This window comes from Antechinus flavipes, chromosome 2 (assembly GCF_016432865.1).
Source record: "Antechinus flavipes isolate AdamAnt ecotype Samford, QLD, Australia chromosome 2, AdamAnt_v2, whole genome shotgun sequence".
NCBI lineage: Eukaryota > Metazoa > Chordata > Mammalia > Dasyuromorphia > Dasyuridae > Antechinus > Antechinus flavipes.
This window is the reverse complement of record NC_067399.1, coordinates 606,897,501-606,919,014: the sequence shown is the minus strand read 5'-3', so window position 1 is coordinate 606,919,014 and position 21,514 is coordinate 606,897,501. Positions and strand designations below refer to the sequence as shown.

At 34.7% G+C, this 21,514-nt stretch overlaps 1 protein-coding gene across 1 annotated transcript in view; it reads right to left on the bottom strand.

Annotated features, from left to right (window-relative positions):
• KIF20B (kinesin family member 20B) overlaps positions 1-19,731 on the bottom strand; it is a 100,070-nt gene extending 80,339 nt beyond the window's left edge. The window contains exons 1-11 of the mRNA XM_051981620.1: positions 19,626-19,731; positions 10,431-10,578; positions 7,469-7,555; positions 7,247-7,363; positions 5,451-5,589; positions 4,302-4,486; positions 3,362-3,398; positions 2,598-2,822; positions 2,171-2,282; positions 1,756-1,827; positions 1,517-1,663 (exon numbers count right to left, since the gene is read on the bottom strand). Of these exons, the coding sequence (XP_051837580.1) occupies positions 1,517-1,663; positions 1,756-1,827; positions 2,171-2,282; positions 2,598-2,822; positions 3,362-3,398; positions 4,302-4,486; positions 5,451-5,589; positions 7,247-7,363; positions 7,469-7,555; positions 10,431-10,577 (1,268 nt within the window). The 5' untranslated portion in view covers position 10,578; positions 19,626-19,731. The remainder of the gene's footprint in view (positions 1-1,516; positions 1,664-1,755; positions 1,828-2,170; positions 2,283-2,597; positions 2,823-3,361; positions 3,399-4,301; positions 4,487-5,450; positions 5,590-7,246; positions 7,364-7,468; positions 7,556-10,430; positions 10,579-19,625) is intronic.
• Positions 19,732-21,514: the final 1,783 nt, after the last annotated feature.

Here is a 21,514-nt window from a genome sequence, read left to right as displayed (position 1 = left end):
TTATATTAGTGAGAGTGAAGTTTTTACAGATCCTGAACAAATAACTTCAGAAGTTTATTATCTCAAAATACCTGCAACTAAAAAATATTCGAGTAGAATGCTGGATTTTAAGTCAGATAGCCAAATTAGTTGTTTGATTTTGGACTCTGGATTGTCATTTAACACCTCCAGCCCCAGTTTCCTCCTCCACAAAAATGACAATAATAGAAATCACCTGACAATGTTACTACCAGAATTAAATGAGGTAATGATGTAAAGCAATTCTTAAAGAGCTTATTTCCATAAACTACCTAAATAATAACATCCACTAAGTCACAATTTACACTAATATCATACTTCTAGAATGTCTTTTATCTAATATTTCTCAATGGTAACTATAATCCACAAGTCACTGTGTAAGAAGCAAATTAAAAAATAAAAAGTTCAGAAAATAGTAGAATAACAGCAACACTTTTGTGGTAGCAAAAAAATGGAAACAAGTCCATCAGTTGAAAAATGGCAAAAAAAAATTGTATCTGAATGTAATGAAATGTTACTGTGTTATGAGAAACAATAAATATGATTACAAAGAAGCACAAAAAGACTTACATGAATGTTTGTAAAGTAAGTAGAAGCAATAACCACAACAATGTGAATTGAGAAAAAAACCAAAGCAATCAAAAACAAATATTTTAAAAGAACCAGCTTGTTCCCCCCCCCCAAAAAAAAAGAGATAGAAGAAAACATCTTCCTCCCACCTCCAACTCCTTTGCAGGATGGAACAAAGAGATACAAATATATGGAATATCAGAGTTTCAATGTATTGATCAGTTTTATTTTTTCCTCTTCTTCCAATTTTTTCCTCTAAAAATGTCTTTTGCTATATGAGATGGCTCTTTGAGAGTAGGGAAAGTGGAATAGCAGGAAATTTGAATGGTGTAGAAACAAATCAGTAATAAATGAAAAGAACTATATACCAAAAAAAAATCTAAAAATAGATGCCAAAGAAAGACTGAAATGAATATATATGAAGACACCCCCAACCTAACCTTTTGTGGAATTTGTAAATTGTGCAGGTGGTACACATTGCATGTTTTCAGACTTTTTTAAAGATATCATTTGAACTTATTTGGTTCTCTCTCTAAAAAATGTACTATTTGTCATAAATGATAACGAAGGTAGGGAAGAGATGGGATATTTAGTGTACCTGTGATAATAAAAGAAGGGGACAATATCAACAAAACCCTATTTCTTAAAAAAGGAAATTTATTTTTTTTTAAATATTAAAACTGAAGGATTTAGGAGGAAAATTGTGTAAAACCCTTCTGAGAATTCTATGGACAAACACTGAGGACTTCATGCTTTAATAGACTGCTTATAATTTCATCAATATGAGTTCTCTCTCCACTGTTATCACAGTCCCTTCATGTTCTATAATTCATTGTTATCCACATTTACCTTTAAATCCTTCACTGAGAATCTTGTATTTAGCCCAACAAAGTTATCTCTAAATATTATATCTATTAATAACACTTACTTTGATTTCTGGCTGTTCCTTAGAGCATTAATACATTTTCCCAGAGTCAACAAAGAAGTATTAATATTTCCAGTTTCTCTTAATCTTTCACCTTCATTTTGGGTCTTCATACTTCGTTCTGAACCAGCCAAATCACACAGTGATAGTCTGGGCAAGATAGAGGGAAGAAGAAGAAAAATTAGTCTGGAAAGCAGCCTTATAATTTTAAAGCAGTTAAATTTAGGAGAATGTTTACTTACTCACTGACTCCTGTTACATGGGGTATTTCAGAATCCTCTATTTGCAGTGTTCTAATAGTGAATATGCTGTGACTATAACAAAGATTAAACAATGATTGGTTATGTTTTTAGTGCTGGATTTTACTCAAATTTTACATCTAGTTGTAAAATACTTTGATTTAAAACATAGTTTTAAAGCTACCAATATTTCAGCTATAATCTCTATACAGAAGACTCAAATATCTATTTCCAGCCCCAATCTCCCTCCTTGTTTTAATAAAGGAGGAGTAAGCTAGCACTACTGCTAAAAACATAGCATCAAAAGCAGCCTAAATCCCCACTTGGATCTCAAAAAGGACAGGAGAGTTTTGCTTTCAAGTGATTGGTTATCTACTATCTAAGTAGATTGTAACTCCAGCCTTTTTTCCTTACTTGCCTTCGGCTAGATGCACTGTTGAGTTTTGTAGAAGCAGAGCTCTGGTGCTTCAGTCCTAATCTGAGAAGTCTGTATGCCTCTTTAGAATCAGAAACTTGAATCCACTGTAGATCTTAAAGAACAGAAACAAGATAAAGTGGGTCAATGTTTAACAAATAAAACAAAACCATGATAAAGTTTATGATTTTTAACCAGTCAATCTAGGCAAGGTCTTACAACTGTACCTGTAAATTGACTGCTGTGGAAGAAAGATTCACCCTTCATAACCCATACTTGGGCTCTTCCCTTATGAACATATAATATAGATTTTAAAATTTCCCTGACCAAAGTTTATTAAAGATTAAATGAGTATAATTTAATTTTGTGCTGTTAAATGTCCAAAGGCTTTGATGGTACAAACCTTCTTACTCATTTATTATGTATTTACCTTTTATAAATGAGCAGCCTTTGATATCTTGGGAAAGACGCAGCATCTTTCTCTTCTGAAATTTGTCATTTGATATAGGAACAAATAAATCATAAATAAATTCATTGTAAATTTCAAAAAAAGAAATCCAAACTGAAAATTTCACTGTATTTTCCACATTCAAAGAAGGTTGTTCAAAATCTTTAGAATCTTCAAAATCTGAAATGTTCACTGAGTTCCAACTTCCTGTCCAAAAAAAGAAAACAAAATTCTTTATATAAGCACTGAACTAAAAAAAAAAAAAAAAAAAGTCCAATAGGTTATTTTTTTAAATTATATTTTACCTTTTTCCCTTGGCTCTTCAATTATAGAAATAATAATGAATAATAAAACATCCTTTCAAAAACATCTTTGAACAATGAATAAGAATGTACAGGTTACAAAGTTACATTTTCACTGGCCCCAACTCAATTCCATCTTTGATTCAAATTGACAGATAATTATTAAGCACCAATGTTATAAAACCATGAGAAAGTTATCTCCAATAATATATTTTAAGATCCACGGAGAATAAAATTCTATCTGGATATAATTTATTTGGAGATAAATTCTCTATAGACTTTGACATTCCAAAACAACTGAATTTTAGTTACCAAATACAGGTTACTATGTCATTAACATGAATTGGATTTTAGAACTGCTTTTGAAAGCCTATCAAATTTGTATGTGTCAGTAGATCAACATGCTTTAAAAAAAAAAAAAAAAGGAAAGGAAGGAAATCTTACCATACAAGGTATCATAACCGCCATTTTGAAGAGCAACCTAAAAATAAAAGCAAACATTAAGGTTTAGAAACATCTCATATAGGGAGTTTTCCCAACAACTAATAAGCCAAACAACCAACAGTTAACTACTCTTTAATAGTCCCTTTTTCATGCTGAAATGAATTTCCAATAACAGCCTATAGTAAACTTTTTTTCCTTTCATACAATCCCTTCATAGGAAGGACTCAGAATAGAAGTGAACAGATGCTTTTAGGATACTACTACTTTGAAGGCAGCTAGGTGATACAGTGGATAGAGCACCACCCTTGAAGTCAGGAAGACCCTCGTTTAAATCTGGTCTCAAACACATAACACTTCCCAGCTATGTGACGCTGGGTAAGTCACTTAACCCCAATTGCCTCAGCCCTCTCCCCGCCCCCAAAAAAGGATAGTACTACTTTGCTCACAAAAAACTAGTAGCAGGTTGGCAAAATACCTCCTGTCTAGCTATTACAGGAATACCAAGCTTTATGTCCAATCACACAGTCTTTGAGAAAACAGGAAAAAACTATGAAACTTGAAAAAAAAGCAAGGAATAGAGTTTAATAAAATTAATCTTTCAAAATTAGTAAAAGAGTTAATTCTTTCTTGAATTGCACAGCTGTCTCTAAACAACACTAAACACAACAGCTCCATTTTTCAATGAGGTAAGAATGACTACCACCTTCAAAAGAAAATTCCTTACAATTTTAGAAATAGATTTTAAACCACTTAAAACATCTTGGTCTGGGAATGTATGAAATTTAGCTTGAATTATCTGTGTTCTTAATTCTTTGCTTCATACACTTAGCTATACCACACCCCATTTTCACAAGTATAAAGAATAGAATTAAAAGATATTTGAAGATTTTTTTAGAAATCACACCACATATATATTTGACATATTTAAATTATATCTTACCTCTTTAATTTGCCGAAGCAAGGCATTTTTAATAGCAATTTCTTCTTTCACTTGGTCAGCAGATAACCGTAAGTAATCTCTACATCGATGTGGTTTTAGGTCCATCTTCTGATACAGTTTATCTTGAATATTATGAAACAACATGTTCATTGTCCTAGGCAAAATACCAGTATTTTCTTCTGTACCTGAGAATACAATTTAATGAAAAATTATTTTAAGGTATTACTGTCGGGAGTGAAAGGAAGATATATTAAAAGTCTTTCCCAGTAATCCCCCTCCTCCCAAGGCAATTGGGGTTAAGTGACTTGCCCAGGGTCACACAGCTGGGAAGTGTTAAGTGTCTGAGACCACATTTGAACTCAGGTCCCTCCTGACTTCAGGACTGGTCTCTATCCACTGCGCCACCTAGCTGCCCCCACCTTTTCCAGTATTTTAAGAACTCTTTACTACAAGGCAGACTGGCAACAATAAGAATAAAATGAATTAGAAGTGGGAGGGGGACACCAGAGATTCTCAATTATTATAACTACTTCAAGTCCCTGATACTCTATTTGCTATTATTCTAGTTCAAGATCTGTTATACTTAAATATTAAAATAACTGTTCACAAAAAAAGGAGATTAAAATAAAGCTTAAAGTTCAAGTTTTCCCTTGCCTGATTTTTTTTTAAACTAATTGCTACCTGTAGGTGACATTTTGTGAATTTTTATCTTCTAATTTTTATAAGGCTGTTCCTTTATAGTTCAAAATATTAATCTCATTTAAAAAGACAATTAGTGTAAATAACCTTGGACATAGACTCAGGAGATTCTCATATTCAAAGCTAATGCTTAGTAGCTGAGACCATGGAAAGACCATTTAATCCCTCTGATTATTAATTTCCTCATTTGTAAAATGGAACTATTATCTGTAACATCTAAGCTCATAGTGTTATCAAAATCAAGGGAAATAAATAGTAGGAAAAATGCTATGTGAATGTCAATTCTCAGTGTAAAATAATTTTTATATGATATAGGTACTCAATTCTTTAGTTTCATTAAAAATGAGAACCATTTCCATTAGTGAACTGGGATATATCTAATGAGTATACTTAAAAGACTATGCTGTTATTTTTATGATTTGAGGAAAAATTTTTCAAAGTTTCATTTACCTTGGAATGTATATGTTTTACCAGAGTTGGTTACACCATAAGTAAAAATCAGACGATTTTCTCCTTTCAAGAAGTCTTTTACCAGTTGCATAATGCTCCCTTCAAAGAACTCTTTCTGTGTAGTTTCAGGACCAAATACCTAAATGATAATTTCCATTATAATTTTGCATAAGTCAGTTAAAATTAACAAAGTTGTATCACTAACATGGCAGTCACAGAACATATCCTCAGTTCTATTATTCTATTATTTCACAAATGAAAGACTGGTCTAAATACTTTTCTAAAGCCATACTTTATTCAAACACTTTTTCTTGAAACAATTTCTTTTCCTCTTGTCCTCTGCCCCTCTCACAATTGCCGAAATCATACCCATCTTTATGACATCTGCATGAAGCTTTCTCTGATACCGACCAAGTATTCCTCTCCCTTGGCCCAATTTGTTTCCCTTTTGTGGCATTTATAACATTTTATTATGTGCAATTGTTTTTTATAGTATTAGAAAGGCTTCCTCCAACCAAAGTCTTAATCTGATGCCTCACCATGGCATAGGGGAAATCGTAAGTTCTCTAAAGCTATTCTAGCAGAGCATAAGCTCTACCAAGTCACATCACACCAGAAAGGGATCAAGTACAGGCCCCAAGTTTGCTCTCCTACAATCACCCAATGTTCAGAAAGGCTCTTTACCAAAGTGACTGTGCAGTAATGAATTACTTAGAATACTTCTCAAAGACCACTTTGTACCTTACAGAGGGATTGTACTCTGTTGAAGAAAAAACTCAGACCAAACAAGTAATAGCTCTTTAAAGTGTTGTGACATATAGTAAAAAAGACCAAAATCATAAAGCTTGGATTCTAGTCCTGGGAATAAGCAGTAAAACTAAAAAGCCATTATCAGCTCTATAGTGATCAAAAGATCTAAACAAACAATGCTCAGCTGCAAATCATCACAACCATATGAAAAACTGCTCAAAATCACTAATAATTAGGAAAATGAAAATCCCTTCACATTCAATAAATTGACTATTCTTGTCTTTGCTAGTATTGGAGGTGTTGTGAAGAGTCAGGCAAAATAATGCCCCCAGGGAGGGCAGTGAATTTGTCAACTATTCTGAAAAGCATAAGTGATTTCAAGAAAGTGACTAAAATATCTATGCCCTTTGTTAAACAAACTACAAGGAAGTCAGAGTTAAAAAGAGAGATGTGACATAGCCCCAAATATTTATAGCAGCACTTTTGGTAGTAGCAAAGAGGTGAAAACAAAATAGATAGCCATCAAATGGAAAATAGCTAAACAAACTGTAATATATCAATGTCATGTAATATTACTGTGCCATAAGAAATGATGAATATGAATAAAATTAGATGGATTCAGAGTGGGTTAAATGCTTTACTCAAAAAACTAGTAGCCATTATTAATGATTCAACATAAATTTAGAGACAGGTCTTCAGTAAAGAACTCCAAAAATCTGAGGTACTTGGTTATTAAATACTATTTAACATTTTTAACAATACCATGAATAAAGGCATGAACAGCATATACATCACTGCTAGAGAAATCACAAAATTGAGAATGACAGCTAACAATATTTAAAAGTCAGGCTCCAAAAAGGTCAGTAGGCTAGGTCATCAAGGTGAATCTAATAAATGAAATTCAGCCAGGATAAATGTATTTCTAATTTCTATGCCTAATTTTCTATTTATGATATCCATTTTAATTAGGCATTACTTTCAGCAAAGCTCATCATCTCACTACATATCCTGTGAGAATGATTTTTCTTTACTATAACTATACTTACTTTGGAAAAACTGAATTTCTGTGCCATCTGCCCGCAGCACTTTTCACTCAACCGACCAGCTAGACTTTGGGGATCTTTAAGCAGAATAGTATTTGAATCCTGAATGTAAATGCAGCCCTAATACAGCAAAAACAAACGAGAAATTTTATGATATTTTTTGCTTTTCTATCAAAGTTTAAAAGTGTCAAAGACATTTAGCAAATAAAACCACCACACACAAACCTGGGAGTCATTTTCTTTTTCGGATGGTGTGAAAGGTCTTATTCTAAGGCAAACTTGTAGATGGTCCTTAGACTGTAACCCATTTTCCTTAAAAGGGAAACAAAGTAAATTAAATAAGAAACTTAAAGCAAATAATTAATTGCCCTTATCTTCAATATTTGAAGATGTATGATTTGTCAGATGGATGCTCCCTTTACTGCCACTGATTACAATACCCATCTATGTAACTTGGTAAAATCTTCATGAATTGTGTGGCCAAAATTTTGAAGATCCTATAATTAACCTGATGATGAGTAGTTCTAAACTTAGCTAGGTTGTTCCTTAGGCAATATGATTCAGCCTGGGTCCAGTAGAGCAAATAACTGGCGGCCTTGAACTGAAACAAATAAGATTTAAATGATTTTTCAAAAGATCCACTTAAATTAGTAAATTACCACAACTATAATTTTTTTTAATATATCAGGAAATTATGTCAATGGATCTTCTTAGTGAGAATATTTTTTCCATTGGTATAAATAGCAACTCTAGCTTATCTTTTCATCCTGTACAACACCTGGCCGTGTCTCATGATGGACCACCTAATACATAAGGTCTTTTTTTGGTCCTTTTAACACATCATGGTTTTTAGTTCTACACTTAGAAACCATCTATCTGTATTACCCCACTACTATAATAGATATTTGAGAAATACTTGTTAATATTAGACTAAAAAATACATTTAAGCCTTTGCAAAGAACTTCCTAGAGCATTTACATAACCTGAGGCCACAAAGGAGAGAAACAGCAAAGAAAAAAAGCACTTTGATTACTGGTACAAGAGAATAAATCTAAAACTGTGACAAATGAATTTCTGGTTCGGGCTTCTTGCTACCATTAAAAGGACACTGCCTAGTCTCTAATTTACATTTCCAGACATCGTTCCTGGAAACTCAGAGATCATACTTACAAAATCAAGAATGAAAAAAAGGCCACAGCACCTGCTTTGACCAGCTTCCCCATTATGTCACTTCTTTCCAAACATATATTCCCTTACCTTCCCCTTGTGCTTTCTGTAAAATTTCTTTTTTTTTTTAATGTTGCTCATGCATTCATATTTTCCAAAGGGTTGTGGAAGCTGAGACTTTGAGTACTCTAGACTTCTTGTACAGAGGAGCCTGTACTCTGAGCATTAAAAAGAAAAAAAAAAAATCTGCAAATATTTACCCCTGCATCTTGATACAGTGATTGTCCATAGCATTCTAATTAACGACTTCCTTGGATAATTTTTATCTTATCTTTTCCCTCCATGAAAGTTTTATAGCTGTGCCTCATTACAACATACACATGATCTTAAAACCCTACAGGTTATTGTCAGGGAAATATGTTATTCTGGCAGATCCTACTAGTAGAAAAGATTCAGGATTGCAATGGCAATGGACCTATATCTATCAGCAGTGAACCTGCCTAGCTAAGTTCAGAGAAGAATATATCATTCAGTTAGCTGGCCACAGATTTGGGGGATTTGGAGACATTGCAACTCTTTTTCCCCCGTCCAAGCACATGTTAAAACCATTTATTAACATTTGTTTTTTCCTAAAGTTTTGATTTCCAAATTGTATCCCTCTTTTCCTTCCAACCCTCCCTTCTCCTTGAAATGATAAGCAATTAATTTTAGATTATACATACATAGCAACCCTTTTAAACACATGTTAATCCACACAAGATATTCAATCTGCCTTGCTGAAAAAAGTATCCACACCAATAAAATCAAAAATTGTAATACATAATATTGGTACAATTACATAAACAAGATATCTTATGCAGTAAATAAATTTAAATTTTATGTAAAGTTAGCAAAATATACAGAAAAGGCTATGGCTACAAAAGATAAGAAATGAAGAGTAAGACATGGTTTGCCTATTTGTCTTGCCTCTGCTAGTTTTGAACTGTTCTCATCCTTTGCTCCTCATCTATTGCTAACTTGGCAACAAGCTCATTAATAAATAAGCTAAAAACCTGAATAGAGAAATTAAAAGATATTTAGTACTGGCCTTCTAGAAATCCATCATGTCCCACCATAAATAATCAGGGGAAACTTCCCAAACTGGAGTGATGATATCCAAATATTTACTGAGTCCAGGTAAGAAAAGATGTATACATCCAGGTTTGGCATTACCATAACAGGCAAAGAGTATGCAGTTTCATATACTTTGTTACCTTACTTTCTGAGAAGTTAAAGCATGATTTACCAACAAGTCTCAAGCCTTTTGATTTTAGAACTCCAAAGGCTCTTGTATTATATCTCTATTATTTTCTCACTAGAGAAACAAATCAGGCCTGCAAATGGACTTAAAGAAGAAATGTTATCACTAGTCCACCATTGTCTAGAGATCCTGTTCCCCTTAAGAAGATAATGGATATAAAATAAGGAATCCCAAAATCACCATCTCAGGATCAGCCACATATTTCCTAACTGATACCATAGGCTCCCTCTTCATTTGATTGGAATCTGAAGGAATGGAATCGAAAGAAGGAATTATTGTGACCTCCTCAGCTAAGGGACTGTATTGTCAGCAGTAAATTCTTCCATCAGAAATAAAAAGTTTTTGTTTTGTTGTATTTTTTTAACAAAAAACATTGGAAATCCTATTAAAAATCATAGATAGCCCAGGAAGCAGAAATGAACTGTATATATGACCAAAAAAACTATTTTCAAATACTACACAGCTTTAAAGTCTCTCTTCAAATTCCTCCAAGTTGAGAATGTTTGAGAAACAAATTTAAAATAAACTTGAATGAGAGGACCTCCTTAATGTTATCCAATTATGTATAAATATAAATAGTTATTTTGTAACCAGCTCTCTAGTTAAAGCAAAGCTACCTTGTATCTACAAGTGGCTTATATATTATTAAATAAAATTTTCCCTCAATCAGCATATTAATCAGCATATTAATCAGCATCCTGACATTTCTACCAGACTCACCTCAGAGCTAGAAGCAACCAAGGAAAATTCGTGGGACAGATCAAGCTTAATATCATCAACATCTATTCCTGTAGGCCTTTCAACTGGTTCAGCACTAACAAGATAGGAAGGTCTCTGTACTGCAGCTCCATCTAAAATAGATTCCATTCTGCAAGAATAAACCCAATTGCATTAGAACAAATAAAGTTTTGAGTTACTTAACCCATATTTGAAAATCACATTCTCCCACACACTTCTCTCCATTCGTTCCCTATCAAAAAAAAGAAGGGAAAAAAAACAAATTCAGCATATTGACATTATCTCCTACATGCAAGATACTATGACAGACACATTAGGCATTAAGAAGATAACTAGTTCTCTGTCCTTAAACTTCATTTTTCTAGAATTGACAAGATGTGCACAAATTGAAAGTTAAGATTCAGACAAGGTGCTCTAGGAAAATTTCAGGAAAGACAAGAATAGCTAAAAGTAAGGGCTGAGAAAAGAAGTTTCAAGGCAGATTTCAGACTTTATGGAAGATATACACCTAAGCTGAATTCTACAGAAAAGTTTATAAAAAGAAACTTTTTTCTTTTCTTTCAGAAACATTCTAAGAGGAAGCAAAGAAGGGAACCACAAAAAAAAAAAAAAAAGCAGATGATAATAACATGTTAGGTTCAAAAAATTTTTAATATTACTTCAGTTTAGTTGCATTGGAGATTTGAAGAAGAGGAACAATGTAAAATCAAGTTATAAAAGGTCTTCAGGGTTTGCATTTTTATCCTGTGAGCAATAGGGAGCCAGTAAGGGTTTTTGAAGCATATGAATGACATGACCTGATCTGTGACAGAGGAAAATGATTTTGGCATCTACATGAAGATGGATTGAAAAAGGAAGGAAAAAAAGGAAGATAGATTAGGAGTTGTACTACAATAGTTCAGGTATGAGCAGATAAGGGTCAAAATCAGCATAGGAGCAGTGTGCATATCAGGACTTAAGATGTAAAAGATGAGGAAAAGGAAGTCAACGACAGCTCCAAGAATTCAAATCAGGAAGATCTACTGGAACCAACATAAACCAAATAAGCATTTATTAATCACTGCTATGTGTAAAATATGATCCTTAATGCTAGAGAAATAAAGAAAAAACCAAACATCCTCTGTCCTCAAGGAGTATATAAGCCTACTGGGTATACATATAAGCAAATACAAAATAATTTAATGAGAGAGGGAGAAATAAGTGGGAAAGAAAATGCAGTGAAGGAATGAAATATCAGAAAAAAAATGGCACAGCAGCTAGCATCTGTGATTGAAACTTCTTCCAGGCGTCTTCCTAGTTTTCACAACAGGTTTTGTTGAACAGATTTTTGTGAGCATTTATTCTAGGGATTTGGAATCTCTGATTCTACTGAACACCATGCTAATGTTTGTTTGCTCCTCAATGTTATATAGCTATTCTATTCAACCAATAGATTTTTTTCCTATTTATTACCCAGCTACAAAAGTTTGGTAATTGTTGCTCCACAATGTAATTTGTGATTAAGTACTGCTAGATCCTCCCCATCCCACACCTTTATATTATTTTCTTTGAGATCCTTGATCTTTTGTTCCTTCAGATGAATTCTGTAATTTTTCAGCTCTATAATCTTTTAGTATTTCCATTCACATGTACTGAAGATGTAAATTATTTTAGGGAGTATAGCAATATTATATTGGTATGAGTCTAATCATAAGTAATTAATATTTCTCCAATCCTTTAAATCCATATTTCTGTAAATTTCTTTAGTACTTGTATTCATACAGCTTCTGTGTATGTGACTTAGCAGAGAGACTCTCTGATATCTGATATATTTCATAATTATTTTGAAGGGAACTTCCTTTTCCTAACTCTTTTGTCTGGTTTTTATTTTTAACAGCATAACAAAAAGTTGATGATTTAGGTGGATTTATTTTATAACCTGCTATTTTTTTGAAGTTACTAAAATTCTTCCAATTACTATTTTAGAAGACTGAGGTTCTCAAAACAGACCATCATATCATTTACAAAGGGCAATTTTTGTTCTTCCTTGCATGTGCATATTCCTTCCATTTCTTTTTCTTGCTTTAGCATTAATAGTACTACTTCATCAGAGTGATGGTAAAGAACATCTGTGATCTACTCCAAATTTTTACAAGGAAAGCCTCTAGTATTGTGCCATTATTTTATGTTGATGGCCTTCAACTTGTTGTTTACATTAAAGATCCATTTATTTCTGTTTTTTTTTAGATAACATCCTTTACTAACAATATATATTAAAAGAACTTGACAAAATGCAACAGTCTTTTTAATTAACAAAAGAAAAAAAAACACAAATAAATGGATCTTTAATGTAAACAACAAGTTGAAGGCCATCAACATAAAATAATGGCACAATACTAGAGGCTTTCCTTGTAAAAATTTGGAGTAGATCACAGATGTTCTTTACCATCACTCTGATGAAGTAGTACTATTAATGCTAAAGCAAGTAAGATCTCTTACTAAATTATAAATAGCTATAAAATAATAGAATTAATTGTTCTTGCGATGTTTGACAGAATTCATTTGTAAAACTATCTGAAGATCTTATGAATTTTTTCATAAATTCACCTATGACTTATTCAATTTAATTTTGAAAAATTCTCTATTTTTTATTTTGTTACTCTAGTGTTTTAAATTTTTAAGTATTGATAAATTTTACCTAATTATCCACTTGGGGGCATCTAATTGGGCAAAATAATTTCTGGTAATCAGATTAGCTAATTTGATTTTATCAGTTGTGGTCAGTGTGTATGTTCATTCTTTTTCTAAATTCTACAATAATTCTTTTTGTGTTTATAATTTTTTAATGTGTTATTTTTCTAGTTTTGTTTTTTTAGCTACAAATACAATTCAACAATCTATTTACAGTCTTTTGTTGATGACAGTCTTCAGCAATATATATTTTAACGTTAGGGACTGCTTTGGCTCCATTTCAAGAGTTCTGGCTTTTCATCCTATTGTTATCATTTTCTTTGGAGAAATTAGCTGTTTCTATTATTTGTTCTTTGACTCACTTCTTTATTGTTGTTCAGTCAGTAAGTCATGTCTGACTCTTCATGACGCCATGGACCACCTGTCCATGGGGTTTTCTTGGCATGAATATTAGAGTGGTTTTCCATTTCCTTTTTCAGTTTTATGTAGGAAGGAGCTTGCCCAGGATCACACAGATAGTAAGAACTTTCTGAGAGTGGATTTGGACCATGGTCTTTCTGGTCCAAGTCCGTCCAAGCCCAGTGTTATTCACCATACCACCTAGCTACCTTATTTTTTAGCTACCTCAGTTCTTTAGGACTAGATAGTTACATTTCTGATTAAGTTTTAATCCTTTCTTCAAAAGGCCTTTTGTTGACTATTTAGGGTATACTTGTTAGTAAAGGATGTTATCTAATATTTCTGCTTTTACGCATCTGTTTTTTATATTTAAATACATAATCAATTTTTATAAAAGTATCATATACAATTGAGAAATATGCATCTTCCTTCCTATTCCTGGGCAATAATAAATAACCAAGATCTATTATACTTAACCCTTCCAAAATTTTACTGTGCCCGTTAACTTTCTTCTTGTTTATCTTTTTGTTGAATTTGTTTCATGAATGAAAGAGGTATGTTTATATTATCAATATTAATTATATTATATTGTTATTAATATTGTTTATATGTCTATCCTTGTTTATCCTACTCTATTTTTTTGAGTTCACTAAAAGCACAATATTATTTCTGCCCCTTATTTTAAATGTTTCTTTTACATAACTCATTGTTGGATTCTGCTGTCTTCTATTTTATACATTGATCCATCCCATTCATATTCAATTATGATTAACTGTGTATTTATCTCCATTTTCTTATATTTTACTTTTTCTTCCTTATCTTCCATCTTCCTCTTTACAAAGAAAATTGTAGTATGAAAGGGAGCTCAACACTTACAAGGTATCTGTTTCTTTTCCACCACTCTTATTCTATTTATGTTATCTAGATCCTTAGCCATAGATATTTATTCTCTATTTCTTTCCCTTTAATTCTCCTTTCATGATTCACTCTCCAAAACTGGAGTTTGTTTGGTTTAAAACTATTGTCTCCTCCCATCCCTCACCCCAGTTTTCTTTCACTCCTCATCACAGCATGGAGATAACCCTGGATTCCTAAAGATTGTGTGTTAATTACTAAAAATTCTCATAAGTCAATCTCAAGAGGTTTTCACCACAGGCCCAATAACAAACTGTGTTTCATCCATAGGTCAACATATTCAAAACATGAGTACATACATCTGAAGGCTGATCATTAAATAATTAATTTCCTGTACAGGTAATGTGTAATACTTTGAATTTGTTTTGCTTAAGTACACATTTGTAACAGGTTTGTTTGTTTGTTTTTCCCTTGCTTTCTCAAAGAGGAGGAAGAAAATTCAGAGATCAAAGTAAAATAAAATGATTTAAATTTTACAATAAGAAATTAAACAAAATACAATCAAGAGTGGCCTCTCCCAAAAAATTTCTTTGCCCAGGAAACTTATATGACAAATAAAACAGAAGGTACAGATACTGCAGGATTCTATTAAAAAGAAATTTAACTCCCTTTCCTGGTAAAGAAATGTAACTACCCAAGATATAACTTTAAAAAAATTTCTAATTAGTTTCTGTTTCAATGCAATGCAATGAAATATCCCAAAATCAAAGTCTTATCCTTATATGGCAAATTTCTGGCACTGCTTGAAAATAGCAGTAATATTTGAGGGTTAAAGTTAAAGTATGGCCACATTTTTAAAATCTTCCTGTGTACCAACATAACTTGTTATAGAAAAGCTCCTCCCCAAAATCTACCACCACAAAATTTTGAAAATAATGAGATACTACATCACATTCAATTAATAATTTTAGTAAAACTGAGACATAAGTACAAGAATGATGCTAACACATTGTGATCAATAACAATGTTTTAAATGCTGACATTCAAAGAATACTGAAAAGGGTGGTAAGTAATTTTCCAGATGTTAAAAAAAAATTAGATTGCCTCAGCCTTTCATTTAATTACCAATCTAACAAAGGGGAAAAAAAATCACGTTACTATACTCATAGCAACATAGTTGAAGAGATGGGATCCTGTGATTTGGAGGAGACAACACAATGCAATGGAAAAGGCCTACAGTGTCAAAAATATTGGCTCTGAATTTGGAACTATGCTCAAAAAGTTATCAAACTGTGCATACCCTTTGATCCAGCAGTGTTTCTACTGGGTTTATACCCCAAAGAGATACTAAAGAAGGGAAAGGGACCTGTATGTGCCAAAATGTTTGTGGCAGCCCTGTTTGTAGTGATTAGAAACTGAAAATGAATGGATGCCCATCAATTGGAGAATAGCTGGGTAAATTTTGGTATATGAATGTTATGGAATATTATTGTTCTGTAAGAAATGACTAGCAGGATGAATACAGAGAGGACTGGCGAGACTTACATGAACTGATGCTAAGCAGAACCAGGAGATCATTATATACCTCAACGATACTGTTTGAGGATGTATTCTGATGGAAGCGGATCTCTTCAACAAAGAGAGCTAACTCAGTTTCAACTGATCGAGGATGGAAAGAAGCAGCTACACTCAAAGCAAAAACACTGGGAAATGAATATAAACTGCTTGCATTTCTGTTTTTCTTCTCAGGGTAATTTTTTACCTTCTGAATCCAATTCTTCCTGGGCAACAAGAGAACTTCAGTTCTGCACACATATATTATATCTAGGATATACGGTAACATATTCAACATGTATAGGACTGCTTGCCATCTGGGGGAGGGGGTGAAGGGAAGGAGGGGAAAAGTTGGAACAGAAGTGAGTGCAAGGGATAATGTAAAAAAAATTACCCAGGCATGGATTCTGTCAATAAAAAGTTATAATAAAAAAAAAAAAAAAAAGAAAGAAAAGAAAGAAAGAAAAAAAAAATATATTGACTCTGCTTCTTACTCCCTTGGTGATCTCTGCAGGTCCCTTCAGCTATCTGAGCCTGAATTTGGTCATCTATAACATGAAGGTTAAGGACTGAGCCTTGCCCTCCAAAATCAGTCCTCATTGCACTATACTATACTTTCTCCTCCTCCTCTTCCTCCTCCTTCTGAATAGGAAGAGATCCTTTTGTCTCTTCTTTGTATATCCCCTGGTTTACCCAGTGTGTGGCACAAAGACACTAAATAAATACTTGCTTATTGATTGGTTAGTTGGGCAGCAGCACACCTTCAATAAGAATTCAAAGAGAAAACTAATACAAGTAATGGGTATTTTTTCAAGAAAAAAATTCAAGGTAACTCCTGGAGTCAATATCCATTCATCCTTATCTACCATCCAAAGAACATTTCACATAGAATACTAATAATCTTATTTCCCATAGAAAAGAGTAAAAATAAATATTTTGGTTTAATAGTTAAGCTTTACTAATCTGAAAAAAAATTTTATATTAGCCAATGATGAATCTATGAAATAAGACACCTTTGTCCCCCAGGCCTGAAACCTGTCAAGCTGCTTCACCTCAAAGAGCAGTCCCTCTCCAGCAAATCATATGCCAGACTCAGCTAGAAAAGGGATGGCTAGTACTTGGATCATCATCTTACAACTTTTCAACTCCAGATATTCATCCCTGGCCATGACTCCCCGATATATGTATTCTTATCCAATTAAAATGACTATACACACAACTTTCTGCTTTTATATATAAAGAACTTGACATATAATAAGTTCATTTTAGGAGACTTACTTCGAACTGGTTTTAATACTTCAATAACTTATCAAAAGGGAAGACATGAGGGAGTTTACAGAAAATTCAATTTATCCTGCTGCTTTGAGAGTCTACTATTGAACAGATCATACCAAGTTAATAAGCAGAAAAGCCCACAGGTATAAACTGTTTCAACTAACTTTGCTAAGTGAAATAACCAAAGACCAGCTCTGAAGCTGAATCTACTGTATTTCTAATTGGAAGTAGTTGTCATTTTAGGGAAAAGCTTTATTTTCTTATGTCTACATTTTCAAAGAATAAGTTAATTTTTGTATTTCATCCATAATATCATTAATATAACCTTCATAAATATTTTTTAACCTTTCAGGAGTTTCTTATAACTAAGGATTTTTCTTGAAACTTACTGTTTAAATGAACTTCCAAAATAGGATGTTTTACAGTAAGTTGAATTGTGTTTCATCAACTCTCATGCTTCCTCAAAGTGTGGTAGTGATTAAAGGCAAGTAAGTTTTACTTACTTTACTTACTTCCAGGAAACTGGAAGAGCTTCAAGAATATGTTAAGATTGCATTAATCTGTTTTCCAAGAAGCAGCTTAGCTAAGTTTGGAAAGTTTTATTTTTACTAGGTTGGTCTACAAAAATAATGTTACCACAGTAAGACTTAAAAAAATTTTTTTTAACTTAATAAAATATCAACAAACATGACTATATTTCTCTGTACCACCAGTTCTCAACTTAGGAGCTTTGAATTTTTAAAAAATATTTTTAAGAGTGTTTCATATAGTTGGTTTCCTTTATAATCCTATGTATTATACTTTATGCATTGTAAAACATTATTCTGTGACTATAAACTTTCACCAAATTTCCAGAAGTGTCTATCACACAAAAACTTTAAGTAAGAATCCCTGCCATTTTTTCAACAAATGACTCAATGCAATTCCAATAAACTTGTGACGGAGAGTGCTATCACATCCAGAGAAAGAACTATGGAGACTGAATATGAATCAAATCATAGTATTTTCATCTTCCCCCCCCCCTCATCTTTTTTTTTTTCTTTTGATCTGATTTTTCTTGAGCAGCATGACAAATATGGAAATCTGTTTAAAGAATTACACATATTTAATCTATATCAGATTGCTTGCTCTTTTGGAAAGGAGGAAAATTTTGAAAAACAAGCTTTTGCAAAGATAAATATTGAAAACTATCTTTGCATGTATTTGGAAAAATGCTACTTAAAAAAAAAAAAAAAAAGAATCCCTGAAATACATAAAGAATAAAATAGGACTGTATTCAAAACTGTTAATTTTCTATTTTTTTTTCTTTTGTTAAATTTAACATGGTAGCACCAACACTATCTCCCTTGTGTTAACACTTTTGAAGGCCCTCTGCCAAGATAGAGGATTTGCTCAGTGGAAATACTGCTCACAAAATGAAAATCATAGAATCTTGAAGGATTGAAACTATTAAAGCATGAATGTGGGCCAACTATGACTGGAAGAAAAATAAAATTCACAGAATTATCTATCTTCAACAGTTATTCACTGAACTAAGGAATTGGGGCGGGGAGGGAGGGGAAAGAAAGGATGGAAGGAAGGACATAGCATTTATGCATTTGACAAATGCTTCACATATAATATGCCATTTTGTCCTCACAACAACCCTGGCAGGTATGTGCAATCATAATCCTCATTTTCCAGACGAGAAAACTAAGATGACAAGAAGTTGTGCCTTGCCCAGAGTCATATTACAGCAAATTAGTATCTGAGGCTAGTTTCCAACTCTGAGTCTTCCTGTCTCAAGGTATCATTTCCTATTCATGGAGCGCTTAGAGCAGCCCGGCACATTCCAGTAGGAGTGGTTCCGACAGTGTATCAATAAGTATTGATTAAGGGTTTCAAGGAGTTCACATTGTCCGGGAGAAAGCAGAACGTGAGAAGAAGGTGCAACCAGCAACGAGTGCAGGTAATCTACAATCAACCCCAGGAGGTCAATCTTTGAAAGGAACTTCATGAATGCTGGTTATAGGATTGATCGGTCTCGTAGAAGAGGAAAATAATGGGTCGCAGAGGAGTGCTGGCCCAGGAAGCTGAACCCCTTCTCCAGCTGCCAAATATAGAGACCCTCGCCCCGCCCCGCAACGCGTCCCCCACCCTCTTTCTCAGCAGAGCCCCGCCTCGCTTCACGCGGGCTCTTCCCCATCTGTCCCCCCGGACAGAGCCTGTACGCCCCTAAGGAAAGCAACGCCGCCCTCAGGCCGTCTATCGCACCGTCCTCAGCATAATGCTCCGTTCATTTATCCACTAGAACACTTAACTAGTCGCTGCACACCGCAAGGCACGCAGCAAGCGCTTGATAAATGCTTCATTTGTTCATTCACTCATCGAACTCGACACTTTCCTCGCCACTCTCGGCGGTTCTCCGCGGAGTCATCCACCTACCTTGATCTAGCTTCCTTTCCCGTGGAATCCGAAGTCACGCTCCTGTTTTGCTCCCCGCGGCCTCCCTTCCCCGGGATCAGGAAGGCCCGGCCAGAAGGGCGCTCAGTGTTTTCAAATTCAAATGATGGCGGCTGGTGCGCCGCGTTGAATCAAGGGATACGCAAAGACAACCCGGACGTGACGTCACGTAGAGGACCCTCGCCCCACACACCTCCCGGTGAAACGGAGAGACCTCGTTAGCGTGTGGCCGGACGACCAATGAGAGGAGAGGAGGAGGGGGGTGGGACAGGAGCACCGCCTCGTTTGGGACGCCGCGATGCCCCGCCCATGGAGGTCAGCTCGGACCGCTGGCAAACGAGGCATTTAGGTGCGCGTGGGTGCGTCGACGTCCTCTTCCGGCAGCACCCGGTCTTTTCCTGAGGTTCTCTGTCTGTTTTTGACTACGGAAACTTGAGGATCCCCAGAGTCAGAGAGGTTCGGTGCGTCTTTATCAGCCCCACTAGGGCTTCCCGGGAGGCCTAGCCGGACACCTCCATGGGCCTGTGTCATTGTCAGCGAACGTCTGTAACTCTGGCCGTGGCCGGGAGCCCTGAATGCGGGAATCAATGGGGCCAAATTCACGACCTTCCTGACCTGTGTGACCTTGGACAAGTCACTTCGTTTCAGTTCCTTTCTCTGTAAAACAGTTGGAATTGAATTAGGTATTTTAGAGCATTTATTAAGCTTTACATGTGCTGGGGGATGGAAATGCAAGTCAGACAGCCACTGCCCTCAAAGGGTCTTCCATTCTAATGGGGGAAGAAACGCTCCTTGAGGCCCTAAATCTTTCCTTTTCTCCCAGGAATATCCCTGTGTCCATCTTTTATGTATGTGCTACTGTAGTCCCACCTACATTATATCTGCTACCGTGCAATACATGAACATATTAAGTGCCTACTGTGTGCCAGTCAGGGTCGCTAGGGGGAACCGTAGTAGACAGAGCCAGGTTCATCTTCCTGAGCTTAAATCTGGTTTCAGACACTTCCTGTGTGGACCTTGTGTAATGTTCTCGTTAGCTTTCTGGAGGTCTCGGGACCAGCTTTGGTTCCAGCAGAATAATCACCGCGGGAAGAGTCAGGGATAAAGTACAAAGTCTTTATTATCTCTTTCACAGTTTGTCTCCTTCACCTGGGGCCAGGTTAGCTTTCTGGGGAATTTTCAGAGGGGACTTGGTCTCAATGGAGGAATGCAGAAGGCAGGAGAGCCACCAGGATGGTGGGAAATGGAATGTCTCTCTTCCAGTCCTTGTTGGCTCTTCTATGCCTTATTGTAATTGCATCATTATAGCATACTGATTATGTTTGAACTCAGAGAACCATTACTCACCATGATAAGTACTAAGTATAAATGTAAACTAGAGAACCATTGTCCCATCAGTTCCTCTGAGTTAATATCTTGTTTCAAATATACTTCTCCGGAGTTTTGTCTGGGCAAGTTACTTTATCCTGTTTGCCTCAGTTTCCCTACCTGTAAAATGAGTAGAGAAGGAAATGACAAACCATTCCAGCATCTCTGCCAAGAAAACCCCAAATGGGAGCATGAAAAGTGGGACACAACTGAACAATGGCAATAGATGCAGTAATACTGAAGCTATTCTATGGCCAACCCCCCTTCAGACCTACACAGTTGTAGGATGTGCTAACAGATCATTTTCAACATGTTTAGAACCAAGCTTTTTGTAACAATGACCTACAGAGAGAACCTTAAGTTTTGAAAAATACTTGTCTCAAACAGCGCTGTGATAGGTAGCCCCATTTTTATAATAGGGGAACAGACATCATGGAGTAAAAACAGCTTGTCCATGGTCACAGCTGATAATAATCAGTTTATAATGTTTGTTGATTCTGCCT